Source organism: Orycteropus afer, unplaced genomic scaffold, assembly GCF_000298275.1.
Source record: "Orycteropus afer afer isolate SDZICR_OR568_19922 unplaced genomic scaffold, OryAfe1.0 scaffold00064, whole genome shotgun sequence".
Classification (NCBI taxonomy): Eukaryota; Metazoa; Chordata; class Mammalia; order Tubulidentata; family Orycteropodidae; genus Orycteropus; species Orycteropus afer.
In genome coordinates this window covers 2,562,305-2,585,842 of record NW_006921651.1, presented here as the reverse complement: position 1 = coordinate 2,585,842, position 23,538 = coordinate 2,562,305, and the positions used below count along the sequence as shown (strand labels likewise).

Below are 23,538 nucleotides of genomic sequence, written 5' to 3'. Positions count from 1 at the left end.
ACAATCTGTAGATACAGAAACTACCTTTCTCTGTTAGTATAATCATGATGCTTCTTCATAATTCTTTATTTCTTAGAAAAATAGGGAGTTTAAAATTCTGATACCTGCTTTACTTATTAGCTACTATTATTTTTTTTCCTAAAGGGCATTTTTTTTTTGTTTTATCCAAACCATAGTGGAATAAAGAGTCAGTTTTAGAAACTGCAAATGTATTATTTTCCCAAAGATCCCAGTATAATAGGGCATTTTAATTATGAGTGAGACTTCCTTTGTGTGTATCATTCTTAACAGTAAGTTTAGAATATTATATATTATAAGTCTTTATTTTTCTGGGCTTGAATTGGGTGACTAATCCATTTATGTTATATATATACTGTATAAATTTGATGATTTCTAAATCCAACAAACTTGGTTTGGAAATCTTGTTAGCTTGTAATATATAGTCATACAGGTAAGTGATTATTGATACTTGCTAACTTATGGGCAACTGTATCTCACAGGAACAAGAGTTTGTTCAGAAGCAACAGCAAGAATTAGATGGCTCTTTGAAAAAGATCATCCAACAACAGAAGGCAGAGTTAGCCAATATTGAACGAGAGTGCCTGAGTAATAAACAGCAACTCATGAGAGGTGCGTGCCGTTCATTATGCAGCATGTGTGTGTACATAAATGTGCGCCTTCCAAACATGGCTAAGATACAACTTGGAAAGCAGATGAATGCTTTCCTTTGCTAGGGTGGTGGAGAGAAGGATAAAGAAAGTTGTGGTAAATAAGAGAAAAAACTTAAGAAATGGAATTATTTTATGCAAGATAGAGAATGATTTCATGACATAGAAGTGAACGTAACTCTTTAAATACCTTTGTCCAGATGAGGCTAGAAATATACCTGCATGAGTTTGTGTACTCGTTACGCATTGCAGTTGTGGGCATACTTAATGGTTGCATAATAGAATGTGATTTTAAGCACTTATTTCCCCTAACAATTTAACTTGCATTATTTTCTTTTTTACTAACATGATTAAATGAAATCTTGATGTTGGGAATGGGGCAGTCACTATTTATAGGAAATTGGAAACAGCAAAAGTAATAATAGATATTAATATCTTTACATTGGTAAAATTTCATTTCTAGCTTAGAATGCCAGTGTGTGCATAAATTATTATATATAGAATATTTTTATATAAATATCAAAATTAAGACTAAAAGTACATTAGTAGAAAGAGCAAAGTGATATACTGAAAATTGCTTTTTTATTCTAGCCCGAGAAGCTGCAATTTGGGAGCTTGAAGAAAGACACTTACAAGAAAAACACCAGATGCTCAAACAGCAACTTAAAGATCAGTATTTCATGCAAAGACATCAGCTACTTAAGCGCCATGAGAAGGTTAATGAATAGAAATTTGTTCACTCTTGTTCATTTTAAGGATTGCAAAATAATTCAGTTTTGCCAATTATATATTTTAGAGAATGAATTTTAAAGTCCTGTTCTGTCTTTATTTTATCGTAATATTTCTCTGATGAAGTTTGGAGTAATAAATTATATCTTGATCATGGTTGCAAACTTCTTTTCTACACATTATAAGGAAGATAACTGATTACATTGTTTAAAGGCATCTTATGCATTGTGATCTTCATCTTGTCTCTCAAAGGTAGCTATTTTGGCTCCGTTTATGATTTAAGTATTTAAAAAACGTGGACTCCCTGGACTTAGTGAAAGAGAATTCCAATATGACTCTTATCACTTGTAACTTATTTTCCTTGTAAATTCTTTTTTGCTTGATACTTTGGTGGTCCCTGTACAAGAAGAAATGAGTTCTGGTGGCTCAGTGCCCTAAGGCATTTGACTGCTAACCAAAAGGTTGGCAGTTCAAACCCACCAGCCACTCTGGAAGGAAGACTGGGCAATCTACTTCTGTAAAGATTTACTGCTTTGGACACCCAAAGGGGGTCATTGTGAGTTGGAATCGACTCAATGGCAGAAAGCTTGGGTTTTTTGAGAAACAACAAAAAAAGTATGTGTTTGAACATACATGTGTGTTGTTGTTGTTGTTTTTATGTGCCATTGAGTTGGCCCTGACTCATAGCAACCCCTCCTTGGGTTGCTGAGGCAGTCTTACTATGGAAATAGATTGCCCCATCTTCCTTCTGAGGAGTGGCTGGTGGGTTTGAACCACCAGCCTTCTGGTTAGCAGTCAAGTGCCTTAGGTACGCTACTAGAGCTCCCATACATGTGTGTACTGGGTATTAAATTATACCTACATCACTGGATTGTGTTTAAAACTTTCTTAGGAAACAGAACAAATGCAGCGTTACAATCAACGACTTATTGAGGAATTGAAAAACAGACAGACTCAGGAAAGAGCAAGACTGCCCAAGATTCAGCGCAGCGAAGCCAAGACTCGAATGGCCATGTTTAAGAAAAGTTTGAGAATTAATTCAACAGCTACACCAGATCAGGACCGTGAGAAAATTAAACAGGTAAATAAGTAAATTAGTCTCTTCTTTTTCAGGTTTTAAAATATTACACGATTTTTAGAAGTAATACGTAGTTGTATTGTAAATAATTAGAGCCACCTTGTGTTTATTGATACTCAGTTCAGCTCTGTGTGCTGGGTCCAAATATATGGCACATACCAACTTAGTCTTCCTAAGATGGTGACCACAAAGGGCAAGGCCCTCCTTCCTATGCCCTTTTCCAGATTCTGGGCTAGACTGGTCCTAAGAGCAACCATGGGAATGAGATGATGAGGACAGATTTTTAAGTTAATGCACAGGCCTCATTATAATACTTCTGTAGGCACAGGTCTCATATGCAAATTAACTAATGTCACCGGGCAGACAGGAGATTTTAATCAGAAGTTTTCCCCAAAGCCATGATGTAGACTCCAGTTTTGAGTAACAGTATATTATTACTTGCAGCTTTAGCTTCTCATACTTTAAGTTTTATTAAATTCCTTAATTACTCATTTAGAATATGCACAAATTACAATGCTCATTAACTATCTTTTATTTTTCTTATTTATAGTTTGCCACTCAAGAAGAAAAGAGGCAGAAAAATGAGAGAATGGCTCAGCATCAAAAGCATGAAAATCAGATGCGGGATCTCCAGTTGCAGTGTGAAGCCAATGTCCGAGAACTGCATCAGCTGCAGGTTAGATAGAGCAACAGGCCAACAGAGCTTGTGGCTGGACCACACAGTGGCTGTTTCGGAAAGCAGTAGCTAACCAAGTACACTGCATATTACCCATGAAGATGCTGGGATTGAAGGCTGAGTTTCCCGTGTAGACCAAGTGCAGATCACTTTAGTTACTTGTTAAGTGCTTGTTTAGATTTTATATAACCATGATTCATATAAACGTGCAGCTAAATTATAATCTGAAAAATTATTTCTCTCAAAAGGAGTGTTGTGTATTGCTTTTAGCATATTTTGCAAAAAAGATACTAAGTTTTCAAACTAGACAGTTTGTTTTCAGATTCTGAATTTAAAATTTTTTGCATTTAGAGAGATCATTCATTTTCTTTTAGGTTTTTGAAAAATGTGACAAACTAAAATATATAGGAATTTTTTTTAACTTTTTACTATGATTTGAGTGAAACTTTACAGAGCAAATTGAGTTTTCCATTCAACAATTCATAGACATTTTTTGTTACATCATTTATAATCCCCACAGTGCAACATCACTCTTCCACTTTATATGGGAATTTATCAAGGCTACTTTAAGAGTGGACCTTTTTTGGATTCTACCTGAAGTATTTAGCCTAAAATGTTTAAAATTTCAGTGCATTTGTAGACTGTGAAGACATGATGGGTACTTGATATATTTGCTTCGTTCACTAATTCCACATTCTGGTACCAATGGATAAAATGCATATAAACTGCCTTCTAAAGTGTCAGTTTTATGAGAAACTTTAGAAAGGATAAACAAAGACTCAAACTTATTCTTTCTGTTTAAGTTCTTTTTATATGGTAAGCTATAGATACAGCTTCTAATCTTGCAAAAACGATGTTATGACTCATTTCGTAATTCTTGGCATTTGGTTTTTGGAGGGGAACTTGAATCTCAGTAATAGCCTGATGAGTAATATATTATTTTAGAAGATCATTGCTTTTATGAAAAGTTGCTTAGTTGATCTGAAATTCTTTTTAATCCAAACTTTATTTACAGAATGAAAAATGTCACCTATTAGTTGAGCATGAGACTCAGAAACTAAAGGAATTAGATGAAGAACACAGCCAAGAACTAAAGGAGTGGAGAGAGAAATTGAGACCTAGGAAAAAGGTGATTTTAAAAGCTGTATTTAAAATTATATGCTTGCATTCATCCATCCATCCAACCAGCCATTGGTTCTTTACTGCATGTGTGTCAGGTGTAGAAGATACAGAATCTAGTGACAAGCAATGAGAGATCTTTAAGATCTTTGCTCTGAAGGAGGAAAGCGTAAGAGACTGTGGAAAGGAGCACAGTGTGCAAGGAAAGGAGGAGGAGGCGTGATTAAATCTGCCTGGGAGTCAAGAAAGGCTGTGGGGAGGAATTGCCTTTACTGTAAGCAAAGTGAGGCTTGAAGGATGAGTGAGAGCTCACTAGGTGGACGGCCTGGGGTGGGGGAGGCATTTTATGTAGAGAAAAGAACATGAGTGAAAATGATGTACAGAGAATTGCAAGTAGTTTCCTAGAGGTGTGTGTGCCTGTGCATAGGTACTGGGTAGGGAGAGAAAGAAAAACGAAGTGATGACAGGTAAGTCTGGACAGGTAGACTGCAGCCAGATTACAAGAGCCTTGTGTGCTAATTAATTTACAGTCCAATAAAATAGGAGTCATCTCTCTCCCTCCCTTTTTCTCCTTCCCTTGGTCCATCCATTTTCCCTGTTTGTACTTGGCTCCCTGCTAGCATGGTCCTGCTGATCAACCATTTCAACTCTTTTTTGCTATCACCATATCCTTATCCCTGTGCTAACCTTCAATCATAAACCCTTTTTTTCTCTTGGGTTTCCTCCCTGCTGTATATTTCTACTATTCCTTCCCTCCATTCATCTAATTGACCAATCAGAGAAATACATATTTAGCCCCTACCAAGTGCTAAGAATTTCTAAAGGAAAGGAAATGACTAAATCAGTTGATAGTGTGGCTTTTTAATTTAAATTTTATTTATTTGCCTTTTTATTTGGATGGGTAATGCATGCGCTTGGTTCAGAATTCAAAAGGCAAACAGTGCAGAATCCCTCTCTCCAGTTTCCCTTTGCCTCTAGCAAGCCCCAGTTGAGCTTGGTTGACGCTGGCCATGAGTGAGTTGTTAAGAACCAGATTCTGTGGTCTTCCTGTATAGACCCAAGTGAAGATCACTTCCCTATCAGAGGCACTTTTGTTAAAAATCTTGTCACCTGAAATGTAGACATTCCCAGACTTTCCATCCTTAGTGCTGCTCTTTCCCTATAGTCTTGACTGTGGCGCTATTGTAGCTAGTCATGGCTTCAGCTGTTGCCTAATTAAGACAGTTTCAAAGCTGGTGGAGTAAGGGTAGTACAGAACACAAACACTAGAGTCAGGCAAACCTGGGTTCAGATCTCGTTGTTGCCACTTACTGATTAATTTTGCCACTTAACGTTTCTAAGCCCGGTTTTACTCATTTGAAGAATGAGGATGAAGGTCCTTACCTAATTGGGGCTAAGAGAGTTAAAACAAGTGATGCTCATCCCAGTACCTGAGCCACAGTCAGAGTTCATTGAATTGTTGCTATTGGTATTATTACTTACTGTTTTATTACCAGTTCAAGCTCTGAGCTCACATTTTTTATCTACATGTTCCATTCCCTATTTCATTCAGTCCTCTTCAAATATCTACTCAAAAGTTCGTTGTTTTAGATCACTAATCTATAAAATACTCCCCATGCCACCTAAAATGTTCTGTCTCCTCACTTGTTCTTTTTTTCCTCATACTATTCATCACCATCAGGCATATTTCTTTATTGTTGTCTAATTTCACAAGAATATAAACTCCCTGAAAAGCAGGGATGTTGTCTCTTTGCTCAGTGATGAACAACTCCTGGAACATTGTAAATGATCAATATATACTTGTTGAGTGTTGACTGAAGAATGAAAACTCAGTGGAAGTAAAACCAAACTCAGCATCCTTTTTCCTTCATTTCCATTTCACTTTCTCCCTCCCCCCCATCCCCATCCACTATCAGATGATCTTCCCATCATTACTGCTCTCTTAATTGAGAGGTAGGCTAGAAACTGGTACCATTTTTTATTTGTACCACCCCCCGCATTCAGTCAGATGCCAACAAATTTCGACTCTTCATATTTCTCATTCTCTTTCTCATTACAGTCTTCCTTCTGTTTGTGAAAATTGTTCACTAATGTCCTGATGGGCTTCTGAGCTATAGTGTCCTCCCTTCTCAGCCTATTTTCATGCTGTCACCAAAGTACTCATCCTCAGGAACATTTCAACAATGTTGTGGTAGTACTGCTGAATCTTCATTTCCACCAGAATGAAATGCAAAGGTCTCAGTTTGTCTTGGAAACCTTCATAGTGGCGCACTTTGACCATAATCAGCCTTTCTGCCATCATTTCTCATTAGCCGCTTTCTCTGTTCTCTGTTCGTAGTCCAGCATAGCTTAGTCACCAGTCCCCACCCTGACCCTATGGTCTCCTGCCCTGTGCTGTTGATCCAGCTGTTCCCTCCGACTAGCATGCCATCTACATCCTGTGTATCAAATTCCTCTTTTTTTACTTTTTTTTTCCCCAACTTTTAAAATTGTGATTTGGGTGAAAGTTTATAGAAATTGGTTTCCATTCAACAGTTCATGCACATTTTGTTCTGTGACATTGATTGCAGTCCCCACAATGTAACAGCTCTCTTCCCACTTCCTCCCTGTGTTTACTGTTTCCATTCATCCTTCTTTCCTGTCCCTTCCTGTCTCCTGAGCTTTATCCTGAGTAAATGCTGCCCTTTTCTTATCTTTATTTCAAGGCTGAGCTTGTTTCATCTTCTCTGAGAAATCATCTTGTCTCCTTCCATCTTCTCCTATACTTTGTATCTCTGCAAGAGCATTTACCCCTACATCGCTTGTCCGCAAAGGCACTGAAAACTCCAATGTTTACCAAGCCCTTTTTTTGCTCTGTATTGTGGGGTATGAAGGTGAATCTGGTTTAGGGCTTATCTTCAAGCAACTTATAGTGCAGTGTAGGAAAAAACGACATGCATATCATTCACCAAATAAAAAGTAAGTGCCGTGTTAATAGGTGCTGCCTGTTCAGTGAGTGGTGTGTGGTGCACTCATTTGATCATGTTTAATCTTCATAGAGCAACCCAGTGAGGCACGTGATATGATCCCCATATTAAATGATTTCGTGATACAGAAAAGTTCATTGGTCCACACCATCCATTCATAAAGGAGCCCTGGTAGTGCAGTGGTTAGTCAGCTACTAACTACTAACCAAAAGGTCGGTGGTTCAAACCCACCAGCTTCTCTGAGGGAGAAAGATGTGGCATTCTGCTTCGGTAAAGGATATAGCCTTGGAAATCCCATGGGGTAGTTTCACTCTGTCCTATAGGGTTGCTATGAATTGGAATTGATTTGACGGCAGTGAGTTTTTTGGTTTATCCATTCATGTGGCCAAGTTGAGACTGGACCCCAGGGCTGTGAAACATGTGATGTTAACTCTTGGATAGTCCTGTCTTCTGTACAGTAATATAAAAAGAAAGTGTTTGGGGCAAGTTTTTGTCTTGGCTGTCAGGGTAAATGCAGTTTGTAACACCAGCACATAACCACTTCTTTGTCCCTTCCTTTTAAGACACTGGAAGAAGAGTTTGCCAGGAAACTGCAGGAACAGGAAGTGTTCTTTAAAATGACCGGGGAGTCTGAATGCCTTAACCCTTCAACACAGAGCCGGATTTCCAAATTCTACCCTATTCCCAGCTTGCATTCCACCGGGTCGTAGCAATGGCAAGCGTTCTGTGATTGGGTTTGGCTTTCTTGAATATATCATTCTATTCTCTTTGTCTTCTGCCACGGTCTGTGTCACAGAGCTCCCAGAGACAATCACCTGCCTCACCTTCTAGGTGTTCTTCATTTGTTTGTTTGTTTGTTTTAAAGCAAAGATGAAGGGGAAAGGAACTAAGACAGATGCTGGGCCATGTTGGCAGAGTGGCATCTTGCAGTAATTCCCTAAGGTGATTTTGTATATTACTCTAAATATTTTTGTTCTTTAGACATGGTTACTTGACAAACTGCTGGAGAAATAATGTTTAAAGTTATTGAAAAAACAAAACAAAAAAAAAAAACAACTGTTACATCACTTAGGTATCAATAAATATCTTTTTATCTGATCTAATGTCTCAGTGATGCCTAAATGCTATAGCAGAAACTCTGCTGTAGAGTTGGAACAGTTTCTTTTGGTGAATCAACTCTCTTGAGAAAGCTATCTATGAGTTGCTCCAAATATGCCATTAATTGAGGAAATAAGTATATTTTATCTCTAAACATAGAAACAAACTCTTTTAAAAGAGAAAATTTATTTCATTAATTTGTCTAAAATTATTACCTATTTAGTCACGAGATAATAATGAAAGGTGCTAGTTTTGTTAATATAGTGCCTCAAACACTAAATTTCAATCAAGTTTATAGTAGGATCTTCTTTTTTTATTCAAAGGGACAAAAATGCCCTTAGCATCAAATATTACTGTTTTTTAAAATCTTGCTCTTATTACCATTCATCGTTTTCATCCTAAAATGCATGTTGTACAAAGTTTAGAAATATGAACAAGAGCAAAAAAAGGTAATTTTTAGATGTCCAAGTGGGAAATGTAAAACTCAGCAAATTAAAAGTGATTTGGATTTATCTCTTCCAGTTTACGTCCTAAAATAACACACGAGCTGGTGAAGTGACTTCTCCCCATCCTAGCAAATTCTGTTTGTTCATTACATGTCTTTATAAAGTGATACTCAGGTATATAGGCTCTGAGTTATATTTATAAATGTATGTTCTGATATTAATCTTTAAAGAGGCATTTGTTGAGAATACTTTTAAAAGTATTTAAATTAAATATCTAGACATATGTTAGAAATGTCTTTTTGTTTTTGTTGTTTTGAAATGAGGTCACTTGTATTTTGGTTTTATTTTGTTCCAAGTTTAAATTCCTTACTTTGATTTGAGTGGGGAAAGTCTGAAACCTTTATCATGGGATTGCTGGTATGTGTCATTATCGATTAAATGTTTTCTCCTCTCTTGAGGATTTCCACCCTGTGTCAGGTCAGGCAGTATTTCCACCATGTGTCCTCTGGTGTGTGAAGTAGCACATCTGTAAATGATGCTCATTGCCTATTCTTGGCTACCGGTTCTTTTTCCAGAGTGCAAGGTACCAAATTGTGAAAGCTTCCGTTTTTAGTTGTGTTTGAGGCTGGTGAAGAATTTAAATGTAACTTTGTGGGAACACTGATTCGTATTAAGAAAATGTCAATGTCTCTAGCACTTTCCTGTAGTGAATTTGAAAACTTTGGATGCTGAAGCTTATTTTGTTAGTTGTTTAGATGATTTGAAAATGCATGTGTGATTTTAATTTTGTAACTGTTTTTGATAAGCATAATTTACTTGGATAACTTTGTAGCTAGCCTTAATTTCTGGCCAAGTTTGTTTTTTATATAAATATATACATATATATAAATATATATATTATGTATGGTTGTAAATTCATACACTTATCATATGGATCTGTTACTGTATACCGAACTCTTTTAATGCTTTATTCTCTAATGCGGGGTTGAAAAATGTTATGAAAGCCTTTGAAAATACATGTCTTTATAAAGTAATATTCAGGATGATGATGGAAATTGTTTATATTCTTATGGTAAAAATGACGATATAGTGTTGCCCAGTGTATTTAATGATTTATTTGATTAGTGAGAAGAGAGGAAGGTTCTCATATCCCTTTCTCCTTTGAAAATTTCAGTTTATTGGCTTTTTAAAAATTAATATTTCAGGCAGTGGACATTTTTTCAGGATCATATAAGTGATATCATGTGTGCAGAATAGTTTGTAGCAAATAATTAATTTGGTCTGAATATTTAATTCATTCTCTTCTTTTCACCTTGACATTCAAATTATTGAATAAAGTGGAAAGGCTCAGAGTGGAATGATTGACACTGTGGGTAAGTTTATTAGCAATTTTGCATCTCCCTTAAAACTGCCCTTTGGATTCAGTGTTCACACAGGAGTTCTCTTTCAAGTAGGACATCTTCATGTGGGTGGAGGACCACAAAATGATACACAGGTAGAGGTGAAACACTCACTTCATAGAAATCTTTCCAAAAAGCGTTTTGTTAAAGAGTATGCTGTTTGTCCCCATACCTGCCACCTCTTGCTGTGCCCTCTCTTCAAGTAGATGATAGTGATCTTTTTTCTTGCTTAAGTGTGGGTGTGAGTGGGGGAGTGAAACAGCTTTGAAGTCTGAGCGTGCGGGCACATCCATTCCTGACTTGGTGGTTTGCGCTGCTATGGCAGCGTGTGCTATGAGTTCACATCCTCCGTGCTTGCACCCTGACGACTCCCTGAGTGCTGTGAATACCCCAGACCTCCACACCTTGCAGGTCGCAGGTCTAGCTCGTAGAGCCCCTAGCACCAGCTTGCCTTCCCTCGTCCTGTCAATCCAGAACTGGGTGTCAGTTGCTGAATTAGCTGCTATTCTCATACAGAGTCACAGTTAAGCATCTTCTTACCCTTTCTGTGAGGAAGCTATAGGGAGAGTAAGGAGCAGATTTAGCATGCTTACCTTTGCTGAAAATATTAGAACCTTCCTGGGACAGGATAGAGCAAATCGTAATGAAATACAAACCAGAGAACCAGAGCTACCTCTAAGGAGTGTCTCCTCAAGCACAAAGCTCTCAGGCATATGAGACCCACATTAATGGGGGGGTCTCTGATTTCTTGAGCATCAGCGAGTTTCAGAAGGTACTGTCTTTTGTACTCTTCTAGATCCCTTATAACGACACATTTTTTCCCCCGTTCCACACTGTGCTTAAATGACAAATACTCTTCTGAAGCCAAAATCTGTCAAATAATCACCTAGAGTTATTGTTGATTAAAGAAAAACGTAGAACTGAGGTGGGAGGGGGGAGTTAGTTCCAGTTCTAATAGTCTTTTCAGGAAATAATTCTTTTCTGGAAAATGATCTTTTAAATGAAATGGGGTGATATTTTAAATGCATTTCTCAGTTGAAGGCCCAACAGTAAGGCCCTCTATTGTTGCTCGTCTGTGGCTGACATGTTTTTAATACAGCTTTAAAATTTCTGCTACTAAGCTTGGGGTAGAGTGTTACACCAGTCTTAAGTGTTGGCTGCAGCTTTTTGTGACCCTCCTCTGATTTGCAGTAATAACTTGACAAGCTAAATTTTCAGAAAAAAAATTTGTTTCAGATTATTCCTCTTGTCTGTTTGGGAGCAAACATGTCTTTTCAATCATGGAACTGACAAATGAAAAATAAAGTTATTTCTTCATCTGTTTTGGGGAGCAGTCTTTTATTGGAGTCTTTAATTGTGATTATCCTGCTGGAGAGCACTTTGCAGGCTTTTTCATCCTGTTGTGTGTTGCGCTCAAGTTGGTTCCTGCGCATGGCGGCCCCACGTGTGCAGAGTAGCACCGATCCATAGGGTTTTCAAGGCTGTGAGCTTTTGGAAGCCAATCCCCAGACCTGCCTTCTGAGGCACCTCTGTTTCAAACTGCCAGTCTTTCGGCCAGTGGTTGAGCAGTACAGTCCTTCAGATCTTTCCACCTTTCCAAACTTGCTAGTATTGATAGCTTTCTGTTGTCAGCCCCCCCACACACACACACACACAGCTGGTTTCTCCTAGTAACTTGAAGGGTGGTATCTTTCAGCTTGAAAACCCCTTCTTTAGGGACAGGGCTTAAAATATTTTCATCAACATGGATACGTACATTTTTATTTCCTGTTTTTCCGTTGGGGTGCATTGTTTTTCTCACCAAATATTTCACAAACTTTTTCACTTCTGAAAAAATAACCTCTTTTTGTCATTGAGTTGTTCATGCAAGATTCAGCAGACACTAGGCAGCATCATTTGGAAAGTGTCCAGCCCTGCTGGAGGGAGGCAGGGCGTGGCATTTTCTAATGTAGGAGCATTGCAGGCTATTGAGCTCATTCGTGGCCCCTTTTTTTTTTTTAAAAAAAAAATGGAACAAAAGAGGCTCAGATTCTTGCCATCCAGCTGAAGACATACCTGCCATGTCCTCTTTGTGGGTTCTGCTCATAGAAGGTAGCAGGTTTGGACTCTGCCCTATGTCATATGGGCATAGAACTGAAGACTCTGATATCCTAGTGAGGTAAACCTAGTAACTGGGGAAGAACGTATAAATCTGATTAATTCAGACAAGAATCATTGTTAAGATACATGAGCTGCTGAAGCTATTAGGAAAATAAATGGGTTCTGACTGGGTAAAACTGATTTATTTAGAAAAAATAAAAAGGCCTGGTCCATTCATTATAGACAAAAGTAAGTTTTCATTAGACAGTAAAATTGAAGTTGTTAATTTGAAGTAAAACGCAAGTTTTCTGAAATTCTCAGGGTTTATGTTGTTGTGTTGTGATGTGCCATCAAGTCGGCCCCAACACATAGCAACCCCTCCTTGCGTTTCCAAGGCGGTATCACTACGGAAGTAGATTGCCCAGCCTTCCTTCCAAGGAGTGGCTGGTGGGTTTGAACCGCATCCTTCTGGTTAGCAGTCAAGTGCTTTAGGCGCTATGCTGGCAGAGCTCCCAGGGTTTATGTAGAATTTAAAAAAAAAAAAAAAATCTATATTGCTTCATAGCCAAGTAACTGCAGGATGCAGTAAAGGAGGCAAATAGACCATGTAAGTCTTCGGGGAAAAAAAAAAAAAATTCAGTTTTAGAAGAGAAGGTGTAGAAGTCGATTTAATTTAACCCCATTTTTAACTGTCCAGAAATTGATAGTCACAGATTGTAACGAATTTATAAACTGACCAAGTATAGCCTCTTCTGAAGTTGAGTCCCTGATGGTACTATGCATTTCTGTGGGCCATTTCTCCTTAATAGGGATTTTGAGATTCCGTTTATTGTTACGTGCACCACAAAATTGTAACTGCTTTATCCTAGGATAAATCACCACAGTGATTCTAAATAATCTGGTTGCTCATGTGTTGCATATGTGTTTATTTCAAAAAATGTGCTTAGCGGAAACCTTCAGATGCTTGGTAATGTGCCCAGATTGATTTAGTCCTTGCAGATAAAGGTTTGCCTTTAAAGATCTCAGTGATTAAACAAAATGCCAGTTGCAAAATACAGCAGTTTCTGCTTTCTTGTGTTTGTAATAGATAGTATCAGAGGCCCAATTAATCTGGAATATGTGTGTGTATGTATCACATTAAACATTAAAAAAAAAAAAAAAACTTTAATAGAAATTTTACACTTGAAATGTCTTTTCATCTTACAGACTGCATACAAATGTTTTTAGACATTGAAAAGTGCTTAAAAACCAACTACCCACTGCCCCCATGCCATTTTCTACATGCAGACAAAGGGCACCATCTCCAGCTGAAGCCATCCTTCCCCTTATCAGATGTTCATTCCATTTTCCCTCTCTCCATCCCAGGCTCCCTTGCCCATTGCCCTTCTTTTTTCTATTTGCTGCAGTCTAGCTCGGTATAATATCTCCAAACTCCATCATGGACCTATGGATACAGATCATAACTACAATCAAATGTAAACTTGCTAAGCCAGTGGGAATATGATACGTAGTAAGAAATAAGAAGAAACCCTGTCACCTCCTACAGGGGAAGGGGATTTCTTAACTTACTCAATTCTAAGAGTGATTTCCTGGACTCTACTGTGACTAGTGTATAGAGTGAACAGGAAAAGAAGGAACTGCAGGCGCAGTCTTATGGCATTAAACAGACATACCCCTATCAAGTATCACCTCTAGGGAGGTGTCCTCTTCCCCTACTTTCAGTTTCTAGGCTCATTTTTAGGCAAAGCACAGACTCCTGAGCCAACTTTGTATAACTGGCTTTCCCTGGTTGGGGCTTGAGCCAAGTGTTCAGGACGTCCAAGGAGCTCGCATCTAGATAGCAAAAAAGTCGGTCTCACTCAAACACTGCAGCTACTCTTAAAGTCCACCCAGTGAAGTGCTTCCAAATTGTATATCTTTAACTGTGTATATATGTTTATAAATATATATATAGTTCCAGACTAAAACAAGTGTTGCTAGTTGCCTATCTGACTATGTGGTCTTGGTAGGAAGCTGACAGACTCCAGCTCTCACCCTCTGGAGAGAATTTGATGGAAGCACCAGAAGCCATTGCAAGAACTGATTCAGGGGGCTATTCTGTCAAGGTAGCTCATGGCCTGGTTGCAATACTTCTTCTCCTTCTCCGCCCAGCATAGACTTGGTCACCTGAAAAGTAGAGGATGAGCAGGAAATTAAAAAAGAGAATGTTAATGGCCTGTGGGGACTTCAGCTCAGGCAACGATGTCAACTGCAGAGATGAAAGAGTCAGTCTTTTCTAAGACTATTGGTTGATTACGTTGTTAACCCTCTTCCATTACCACGTTAGTCCCCTTTTCCTCTGCACCAGCAGCTTCCCTCCTAGCTGTTACTTTGATTGTTATGCACATTATGTGCCTAGCAGCCTCTGCCTTTCATAATTGGCATTTGCCTCCGTTTTCCAGGCTTGTCCTGGAACCAATCACCCGTTCCTCGGGAGCGCCATTTCCCAGCACCCTGGAAGCTTACCTCTGTCTCCTTTTTCTCCCTTGTGCCCTTGGGGGCCAGGTGGGCCAGGCTGTCCGGGTGGTCCTGCAGGGCCCCTCTCACCTAGAAGGACAATCAGGGAGCATGACTAATGAATGAATAATGAAGACTGGAAGGCGCTCAGAGTGACACAGCCCAGTTTAGCACTGGGAAGGGAGCTTGCTAGTTAGGAGGCTGGTGGCTATTTCCTGGTGGGTTTGGTTTCCTGCCACCACTTACCTCTGGGTCCTCGGGTGCCCACCTCTCCTTTCTGCCCAGGGGGTCCTGGAATGGTACCATAAGCTGCAAGGGTGGAAAAAGCTGGGTTTAGATTGGAGAAGGCCCTGAAGTTTGGGAGGTGAAGTGAGCAAAGTAACACAGGTGGGTGGTGGGAGAGTTCGCACTCGTAAGAGGAATACAGTTTAGAATTTATCAGATTTTCATCACCTCAAGTGTTTGTTGGAGGCTTTTAAAGAGATTAGTTTCTGTCTGGCAGCAGGAGTGCATGGAGAGAAGGACACAGAGAAGAGGTAACTATAGGGAGGAAGTGGGAGGGGAGCTGTTGCATCGTGGGAAATTGTAGTCATTGTCATGAGACAAAGTGTATGTGAGCTGCTGTATGGAAAGTGAATTTGCTCTGTAAACTTTCACCCAAATCACAATTTAAAAAAAAAAAAAAAAAGTCTCTGTGGGGCAGGATCCATGTGAGACTAGGCAAGTTATGTGTTAGGAGGGCAATCGGGGGTACACTTACTTCGGAAGAAGTCCACGAGGTCTGCAGTCACGTTGCTGTAAGCAGAGAAGACCTTGCTGATGCCAGGGGGCCCCTGGGGGCCAGGCCGGCCTGGTGGGCCCTGCACAGTGTAGGCCATCCCTTGTAGCAGGCCCTGACCTGTAAAGCACCAGAGTGTGGGTGGGCACAGGAGCAGGACCTGCACTTCACAGGGCTCAACCATTCCTCACGGGGAGTCCTGGCAGTCTCACTTCCATGCATTTACACTGGATTAAGCCACAGCAAGGGGTTCTGGTGGCATAGTAGTTAAAGATTTTGGGTGCTAACCAGAAGGCTGGCAGTTTGAACCCACCAGTCGCTCTGCAGGAGAAAGATGAGGTAGTCTGTTTCCGTAAAGATATACAGCCTTGGAAACCCTATGGGGCAGTTCTTCTGTGAGTCAGAATGGAGTTAGCAGTGGGTTTGGTTTTCAAGGGCAAAGCCCTGCCTGCTTCCTTTGTGCTCCCCTGTGTTGCACATGTCTCTGTCTGCAGTGGGCATTGCCAAGAGCTTGAGGCCTATGTAACTGCTGATAAGCTACAGGGAGAATGGACTTCTCAATCAACAACCTTCCCTCAGCTCTGGTGGTACAGTGGTCAAAACATGTGGCTGCTAACCAAAAGGTCAATGGTTTGAACCCACCAACTGCTCCACAGGAGAAAGATGAGACAGTTTGCTTCTGTAAAGATTTGCAGCCTTGGAAACCATATGGGGCAGTTCTACCCTATCCTATGGGGTCATCTCAATGGCAGTTGGTAGGGTTATCTATCCCTCAGCCCCACCAGAAAACCATCATGGTCATAATCACTCTTCTGAGACCTTGAACTTAGTGCACAGATCTAACTCGCTCTGTTCCCTGCAGCTTAGTCACTGTTTCTGTCTTCAGTCCCTGCCTGTCTGGTTCCAGCCTCGCTGTCTTCACAGTCTGGGAGCTCAGAATCAAGTAGATGAGTTTCTGGAACTGAGCTGTTTAGGGGCTCACCCAACAGCTCTGAGACCAAAGTGCCCCTACTTACGCTGCAGGCTCTCTGACACCCGAACAGCCAGCTCGTCCACACCTCCGGCAAAGCCAGCCCCGAATGATCCACCATTGCCACCGTACATGCCACCTTCTGCTGCTGCCCCATAGCCTCTGCCCAGGCCAATGTCAGTGCCATAGGGACCCCCATCGCCCAGGGAGCCTCCATTGGCTCCTCCGATGCCCGCCGACGAGCTGTAGGAGGAGCTGCTACTCCGACTGTAGGAGCCTTCTGATGACAGGCCGCTGTCTCCAGGTGGCCCCTGGGGCCCCCGGGGCCCCTGGGGCCCCGGGGGGCCCACAATGAAGCTGCGCACGTCAGGACCTGAGGGTAGAAAGGAAGCTGCATTACTGGGAGCTCAGATCTTGGTGGAAAGAAGTGGGTCTTATGGGGTCTCTCTTATTGCCCCTTGGCAATAAGACAGAATCTTCAAGGTCTGTCCACCCTGGCAGAAGAAGGTTGGCATGGGGAGACACAGGGCTGAGCCCTCCCAGTGGCCCTCATGTTTTCGGGTTCCCAAGTTCCTTCAAGCACCTTGCTGGCCCCCTTACAGGGAAAAGCAATGTCTGGGGATGGAGTATGGTGGGGACATTAATGCTAAGGTCACCTACTTGTGAGGTAGCTAATCAGTTCACTCCGGAAGCTGTCGCTGTTCTCGGATGCGTAGGTCGCCAGAGCTCCTGAAACACCTGGGGGTCCTCGAGGGCCTGGTGGACCAGGGGGGCCTGGAGGGCCTGGGATGGATGACAAGCCTGCCGCTAAGTGAGAAGGAAGAGAAAGAAAGATTAAGCCTCATTCTGCTGAGAAAGCTCAGTGGCTAGTTTAGGCCCCTCTTGAAAAAGAAGGGAGGAGGCTGGACCTCCTCGGTGAGGGAAAGAGCTTGCAAGGCCCCAACTAAGCCAGCCCATGTCCCTGGCACCACTGGGGAGTGACTTCTCTTGGCTGGCCATCCCACTCCCATTTCTGAGCCTCATTCAATCCAAATCATACCCATTCCTCCCAAGGCCTTTAGTCACTGGGAGCCAGAGGTGTGGCCCCTAATCACACGCTGGCTCATGAGTTTTGTGCTGCACTTGGGAGTGCTCTCTCTACACTCCTCCCCCTGCCTAGGCTGAAAGCACCTCAAAAGCAAGAACCGTGGGTGGCTCTCCAGGGCCCACAGTGCCCAATCTGTAGGTGCCCAGGAGGTCTTGGTGATGGTGAGGTGATTTAACATCCCATGCTGCCCTATGAGCCTATGATAAAAAAGCCTACGAGAGCCCCAGAGGCTGGCCTGCAGGCCTCTGCCCTCCTACTCCTTGCATCCCCGTGCCTTACTGTGCAAGTAAGAGGAGAGGTCCTCCATGCTGATGCTGGACCACGCATTGCCTGGGATCCCTGGTGGCCCAGGGGGACCTGGGGGTCCCACGATGCCTCCAAAATCAGACTCTTGAGACACCAAGAAGAACAAGAAATCATGGCCTACGCCCTGGAGCTCCACAACCATCCCAAACCACGTGGACAGATGTCCCCTGTTCAGCCTTACCTCGAAGCAAAGAGAGTAGCTCCTCATAGGATGTTCCTGGCAAGCCAGGAGGGCCTGGTGGGCCAGGCAGCCCAATGTTGATCCCAGAACCTGGGGAACAAATTCCCAGGTTGTGATGGATTCAGATCAGGCAGGATGGGAAGGCAGATGGAAACACTGTGAGAGGAGGGCAGACACTGATTTGGACAGAAGTGGGGACTGAGAGAGGAAAGAGGGGGAGGACAGGAAAAGACAGAAAAGAGTGACAGGTAGAATTCTGTGTCATGACACCAAAAGGAGAGCTTTCCAGTTCTAAGAGGAATACCAGTTGAAAACTGCCCATTGCTTCTGTGTGACAGACTGTGTGTGTATAGTGTGTGTGTGTATGTTGTGTCCATATACAGGACAGTGTTCAAGACACTCATTTTGGCTTCCAATTCCATGTTCCTTGACCTGCTCTGGGGTCACAAGTTTGAATTGCTCTGAACACCACCCACTCCTGCAGGGATGGTGCAGCTTGGTAGAAGGGGTCACTGGGGCTGTTTCAGGGGAGTTCAGTGCCCAGTTCTGCACCCCAGGACACCCCTGCCTGCCGACACTCACTGGACATGTAGCTGAGGATTCGGTTGCTCAGCTCTGCGTAGTCCAGAGACTGGAGGGTCCCGTCTCCAGCCCCCAGTGGTCCCCGAAGGCCCATCAGGTACTGCTGTAGGTACAGACGCACGTCCGCCCCTGGAGAGGAGAAGCTCGTTAGCATAGACCCACACACTGGCTCTGGAGTGATGTTCTTGAAATCTGGTCAGTGGGAAACTAGCAGGCTTCCAGGTACCTGCAGGGGCACCTGCTGTTGCCTGGCACTGGCAGGGCTTAAGGGAGCTGCCACTCCCGTCCAGTCAATTTGCTGACTCCTGGCAGCAGGGGGGTGGCTCCGAGGCCTCACAAGGCTCAGACAGGACAAAGGATGCCAGGAGAGGGCAAGGAGGTCCCACTCCAGCCCACCCCATGACTCACGTTGTAGCGCAGCCAGGATATCTTCAGAGGAGATGGAAGCAGAGGCTGTTCCGATGCTATACCCTGAGGCTGTCAGGAAGAAAACCTCAAATGACCTGCTTGTCTGGTCAGTAGGAACACCCTTGGTATCCCAGAGTCAGAAAAGCCTGGTCATGTGGTTGTTTCCACTTGAGGGGAATGAATGAGTGGGTGTATACCAAACCTAAAGCCACTGACTCAATCCTAACACATAGTGACCCTTTAGAACAGAGTAGAACTTCCCCATAGTGTTTCCAAGGCTGTAAATCTTTATGGAAGTAAATTGCCTCATCTTTCTCCTGCTGAGCACCTGGTGGTTTCAAACTGCCAACCTTCTGGTTAGCAGCTAAATGCTTTAACCATTGCACCACCAGAGCTCCTTGAGTGAGCGGGGGTCGGGAGAGTGACTATTATGAAAGCATGAAATGGTCAAAAGTTTATTTTGTTTTTTGTTGGGAGATGCAGCTTGTCTTTAAGAATATATTAGCCCAATTCCTCACAGATATGGCCAACCCGATGGATCAAGAACAGAGAAGGGCCTATAATTAGGAACACTGATCAAATATAAGAAGGCTCCTTGGACAGGGCCTCAGTGTGGCCTCGATTCTTAATCTGAACAGACCCTTTCATGAAGGCCCTGACTGCAAAGCATTCGGAATCAACAATCATGTTCAGGAGAAGGGCTAAACAAACAGCAAGGAAGAGCTGAGTCTCTGGGAACAACAGTGGGACCTTAGAAGAAAGGTGTTCACATTCAGGTGTGGGGAGAGCCTTACTCCGTAAGTAGCTTATGACGTGGCTTGCCAGCTCTGAGTAGTCAAAGGTCTCGCCTGCGATGGTGGTGACAGGGCCTGGTGGACCAGGTGGGCCCGGGGGACCCTGAACTCCAGATAGATAAGACCTAATACTGTCACCTGCCACCAAAAGAAAGAAGCAAAGTCATGCCTCTCCTCAAGACACCATGCCCTTCCCATGGAGTTGCCCTGAAACACGTGATGAAGAGCCCCCACCCCAACATGGACCCAAGACAAGGCCAGCAGTGCACCTCGACTCCCCTTGTTACAGAACCTGAGGCAGAGACCTCTGCTAGGTCAGGCAGTCCATGAGGGGTGTGGGCCAACAAGACTCCAGTTAGACTCCACCCACTGGGCAAAACTTCAGGGCCCACAAACCCATGGGGACACAGGGTTGAGGTCAGGGGAGTGCATCGGGTGTAAAATGTGTGTGTGTAGTATGTGCGTAGTGAGTATATGAGCCTTTTGGGGGCCAGAGTGAGGACGTGTGTGGGCGGGTGTAAGAAGGCAGGTTGTGTGTGTGAGCTTGACCTGTGGAAGCTCATGGACCTGGGGCCTTGCCATAGAGACTGTCCCCAGCCCCCCAACACACACTCACTGCCCTATTCTGACCCCAGGACCATGGGTGCTGGCACTCACTCTGCATATACTCAGAGATGTACTGCTGAATCTCCTGGCCGGAGCTGCTGATGGAGCCTGGAGGCCCAGGAGGCCCTGGTGGGCCTGGCGGGCCGGGCATGTACATGGTGCTGCTGGCTGATTCCCCTGCAGGGAAGAAAAAAGCCCAGGGATCAGACCAAGAGAGGCCAAGGCATTGCTTCCTCTGGCTGAGGAGGGGAGGTCTAGTCCTCACTCCATAGGGGAAATGGGACAGGGGCAAAAAGAGGGTCTCCAAGAAGAGAGGAAAGGAGTGGCTGTGGCAGTCACTGTCTGAGAGGGCACAGAGATGGAGAGCTCTCCTAGGCCCACCTGTCCCCATCCTTCAACAACTTGCTCACCACCTCACACAGCCTCCCTCTTCTTTGAACACCCAAAGAACCCAGGGTCTGGTTTATTCTCCACCATTCATTACCTGGTATCGCTATCTCTATATATACATGGGTCCTTCCCTCCCACCCCCCAACCTCCTTAAAGGCAGCTCATAAATCTTAGCACATGGAGAAGGTACCCCACCAACACTGAATCATGGAATGAATGAATGAATGAATGAATGAATGAATATCCTCATTGGAATGACCAGCCTTGCTTAAAGAAGGGGAGAGGATCTTTGGTCACCTTAGGGTCTTACCTCGAGAGGAAGCACCAGGAATGCCAGGAGCTCCTGGAACACCAGGATCACCTGGAATCCAGAACAAGAAGACCTGTTTGCATTACCTCTTCCTGGAAGTCTTCCCTGGTTGAGCCCAACCACACTTATTTGCTCGTGCTCACACCCATGGCTCTTAGTCTCCTCTCTCCAGTGACATCACAAGCTCACTCTCTTTGGGCAGAGACCTATATCTTCATCTACTCATACCTTTCTCCTTCCAGCCTCTCCTCTCTTCAGCCTCCTCTTTATCCCAGACCTTTAGCATCAGTAAGCCCTTGCTGCCTGCTTGCAGGCCCTTTATTCAGACTCTGGGGCTCTAGGAGCCAGCTTGCTCCCACTCCTCACCTCCCACTGTTCACTACCTTCTTGGTTCTTCTCTCACTGACCTTTGTCACCCTTGGGTCCCCGAGGGCCTGGGGGTCCCTGCAGGTTGATTCCGAGAGAACTGGAACCTGGAACAAGAAGATGGTGTAGTCAGCCAGGGTGCAGAGGCTCCAGCTAGAGCAGTGGGAGGGGCGAGGAGTGGGGCAGTCAGCACTTACCTGAGGTTGAGAACCCTGGGAGGCCTTGCTCGCCTGAGGAGCAACAGGAGAGTGGGAACGGTTAGTCACACTTCTCTCCCTCCACCCATGCCCCAGTCCTGTACACCACTTCCTCTCCAGAGGCTCCCCAAGACCCAAGATTGCTGGCGCTGTGTCACCCTTTGGGCAGTACCTAGAGCTGTTGCTGTGCCAACGTGTGTACATGCACACTCACGCATATGTGACAATTGTTTCTACACACAGTGCGGAAATGCACATGCACACACCAGCACTAGACACACAGAGATACTCAAGCATCCACAGAGACACACTCTGTTGTCTAGTCTGCCTCTTTTGGACCAAACTCACTTTCAAGAAGCTCAAGGCTCTCTTGCAAGGTCAACTTTTACCACCCCACCCTCACCCCAAGTTTTATTTGATGCCAGCTCTACTGTACCTTGGTGTCCTCGGGGACCTGGGGGCCCTGTGGGAAGAAGGCAGAGCTGTGAACTCATACCAACCAGGTGTTGGGACTTCAAGGGGCTCGTGTGTGAGAGGATGGAAGCTCCAGTGTGGGGAAGACACAGCTTGGGGTCCTTTTAGTCTCTCCTGCCACACCAAAGTAGGGGTGGGAATTCTCTGTAGCACTTCTGACCATATGCCACCCTGCTTCCTTACTCCACTCAACCTACTCCCCCAAATCCCCTGTGCTCCCAGCTGCTGAGCTCCTAATGGGATATGAGAGAGAGATGAAGAGACACCTCAGCTCACTGAACCTCATCCAAATTCTTCTAATCAACAGTTGGGAACACAGGGGCACATACAGACTCCTGGGTTCCTTGAAACTCTGTTCTCACCTTGGTCTCCCTTGGGACCGGGGGGGCCAGGTGGGCCTGGGGGCCCAGAGAATAAGCCTTCTGTAGAGGAAAGAAATAGATTAAGAACCAAGAAACATTTGTGAAGGAGCAGTATCTAGCACAGTCTGGCATATAGATGCTCAATAAATATTTACCAGATGGATGGATGGATGAATGGATAGATGGTTGGATAAATTGTCAGCTACATGGATAGATGGATGGATATTTGAATGGTTGGGTGGTTGGACAGACAAATGAATGAATGAATGAAACAATCAAATGGAGAAGTGGAAGGATTCATGGATAGATGATTGAATAATTGGATGGATGGATGGTAGAATAGAAAAATTAAAGGATGAATGGATGGATGGAAGTTCTGGGCTAATGTTGTTTGCTCTAAAGTTGTTTCCATATGTTTCTATGTTTTACTGTTAGCATTTATCTCATTTCGTATGCATGTGTCCTGCCTACTTTATCAGACCTGGGTTCTGTAAGGACAGGAACCATGTCTCCCTAATCAGTCCAGAGGCTTCCTGAGGGCAGAACTGAGTCCCTCCCTCAGGCCAGGTTATTGGGTGGCTAGGCTGGCATCTTTCATTCTCCCTACATGCTGCATATAGTAGGGAGTTTATATAAACACACCCCTAGTGTGAAGGTCAGAAGGAGGAAGCCTTGTGAGTTGGGTAGAAAGCTCACAAGCCTATGATCACAGCAATTACCAGGGCTGGGGCTGAAGTAGAAAACAGGTGTGACTCAATTTCCACCATTACCTGAGTTGGTAAGGAAAGATCCTGGTGGGCCTGGTGGGCCTGGCAATCCTTCCCCTAGATAAAAGAAACTCCATGACTTATTAGGGCCAAAAGGTGGGCCTGGAACCCTCTGCCCAGGAGACATGGCAGGGAAACTGCTTCCCGAGAGCTGGCCCAGAAGAGGGCTGAGCTTTGGGTCTCATGGTCACCCACCCCACCAGGG

General features: G+C 43.6%; 2 protein-coding genes across 2 annotated transcripts in view; one reads left to right on the top strand and one right to left on the bottom strand.

Moving 5' to 3' along the window:
• SLK (STE20 like kinase) overlaps positions 1 to 7,946 on the top strand; it is a 46,177-nt gene extending 38,231 nt beyond the window's left edge. The window contains exons 14-19 of the mRNA XM_007939868.2: positions 501 to 630; positions 1,260 to 1,384; positions 2,290 to 2,478; positions 3,026 to 3,151; positions 4,167 to 4,280; positions 7,800 to 7,946. Coding sequence (XP_007938059.1) covers positions 501 to 630; positions 1,260 to 1,384; positions 2,290 to 2,478; positions 3,026 to 3,151; positions 4,167 to 4,280; positions 7,800 to 7,946 — 831 coding nt within the window. The remainder of the gene's footprint in view (positions 1 to 500; positions 631 to 1,259; positions 1,385 to 2,289; positions 2,479 to 3,025; positions 3,152 to 4,166; positions 4,281 to 7,799) is intronic.
• A 6,423-nt stretch (positions 7,947 to 14,369) lies between these two features.
• COL17A1 (collagen type XVII alpha 1 chain) overlaps positions 14,370 to 23,538 on the bottom strand; it is a 50,399-nt gene continuing 41,230 nt past the window's right edge. Inside the window, exons 38-55 of the mRNA XM_042780826.1 lie at positions 23,337 to 23,390; positions 22,567 to 22,626; positions 22,167 to 22,193; positions 21,731 to 21,763; positions 21,575 to 21,640; positions 21,168 to 21,218; positions 20,519 to 20,644; positions 19,862 to 19,999; positions 19,068 to 19,136; positions 18,660 to 18,788; positions 18,078 to 18,167; positions 17,870 to 17,980; positions 17,164 to 17,310; positions 16,550 to 16,876; positions 15,516 to 15,653; positions 15,002 to 15,064; positions 14,765 to 14,845; positions 14,370 to 14,425 (exon numbers count right to left, since the gene is read on the bottom strand). Coding sequence (XP_042636760.1) covers positions 14,370 to 14,425; positions 14,765 to 14,845; positions 15,002 to 15,064; positions 15,516 to 15,653; positions 16,550 to 16,876; positions 17,164 to 17,310; positions 17,870 to 17,980; positions 18,078 to 18,167; positions 18,660 to 18,788; positions 19,068 to 19,136; positions 19,862 to 19,999; positions 20,519 to 20,644; positions 21,168 to 21,218; positions 21,575 to 21,640; positions 21,731 to 21,763; positions 22,167 to 22,193; positions 22,567 to 22,626; positions 23,337 to 23,390 — 1,766 coding nt within the window. The remainder of the gene's footprint in view (positions 14,426 to 14,764; positions 14,846 to 15,001; positions 15,065 to 15,515; positions 15,654 to 16,549; positions 16,877 to 17,163; positions 17,311 to 17,869; positions 17,981 to 18,077; positions 18,168 to 18,659; positions 18,789 to 19,067; positions 19,137 to 19,861; positions 20,000 to 20,518; positions 20,645 to 21,167; positions 21,219 to 21,574; positions 21,641 to 21,730; positions 21,764 to 22,166; positions 22,194 to 22,566; positions 22,627 to 23,336; positions 23,391 to 23,538) is intronic.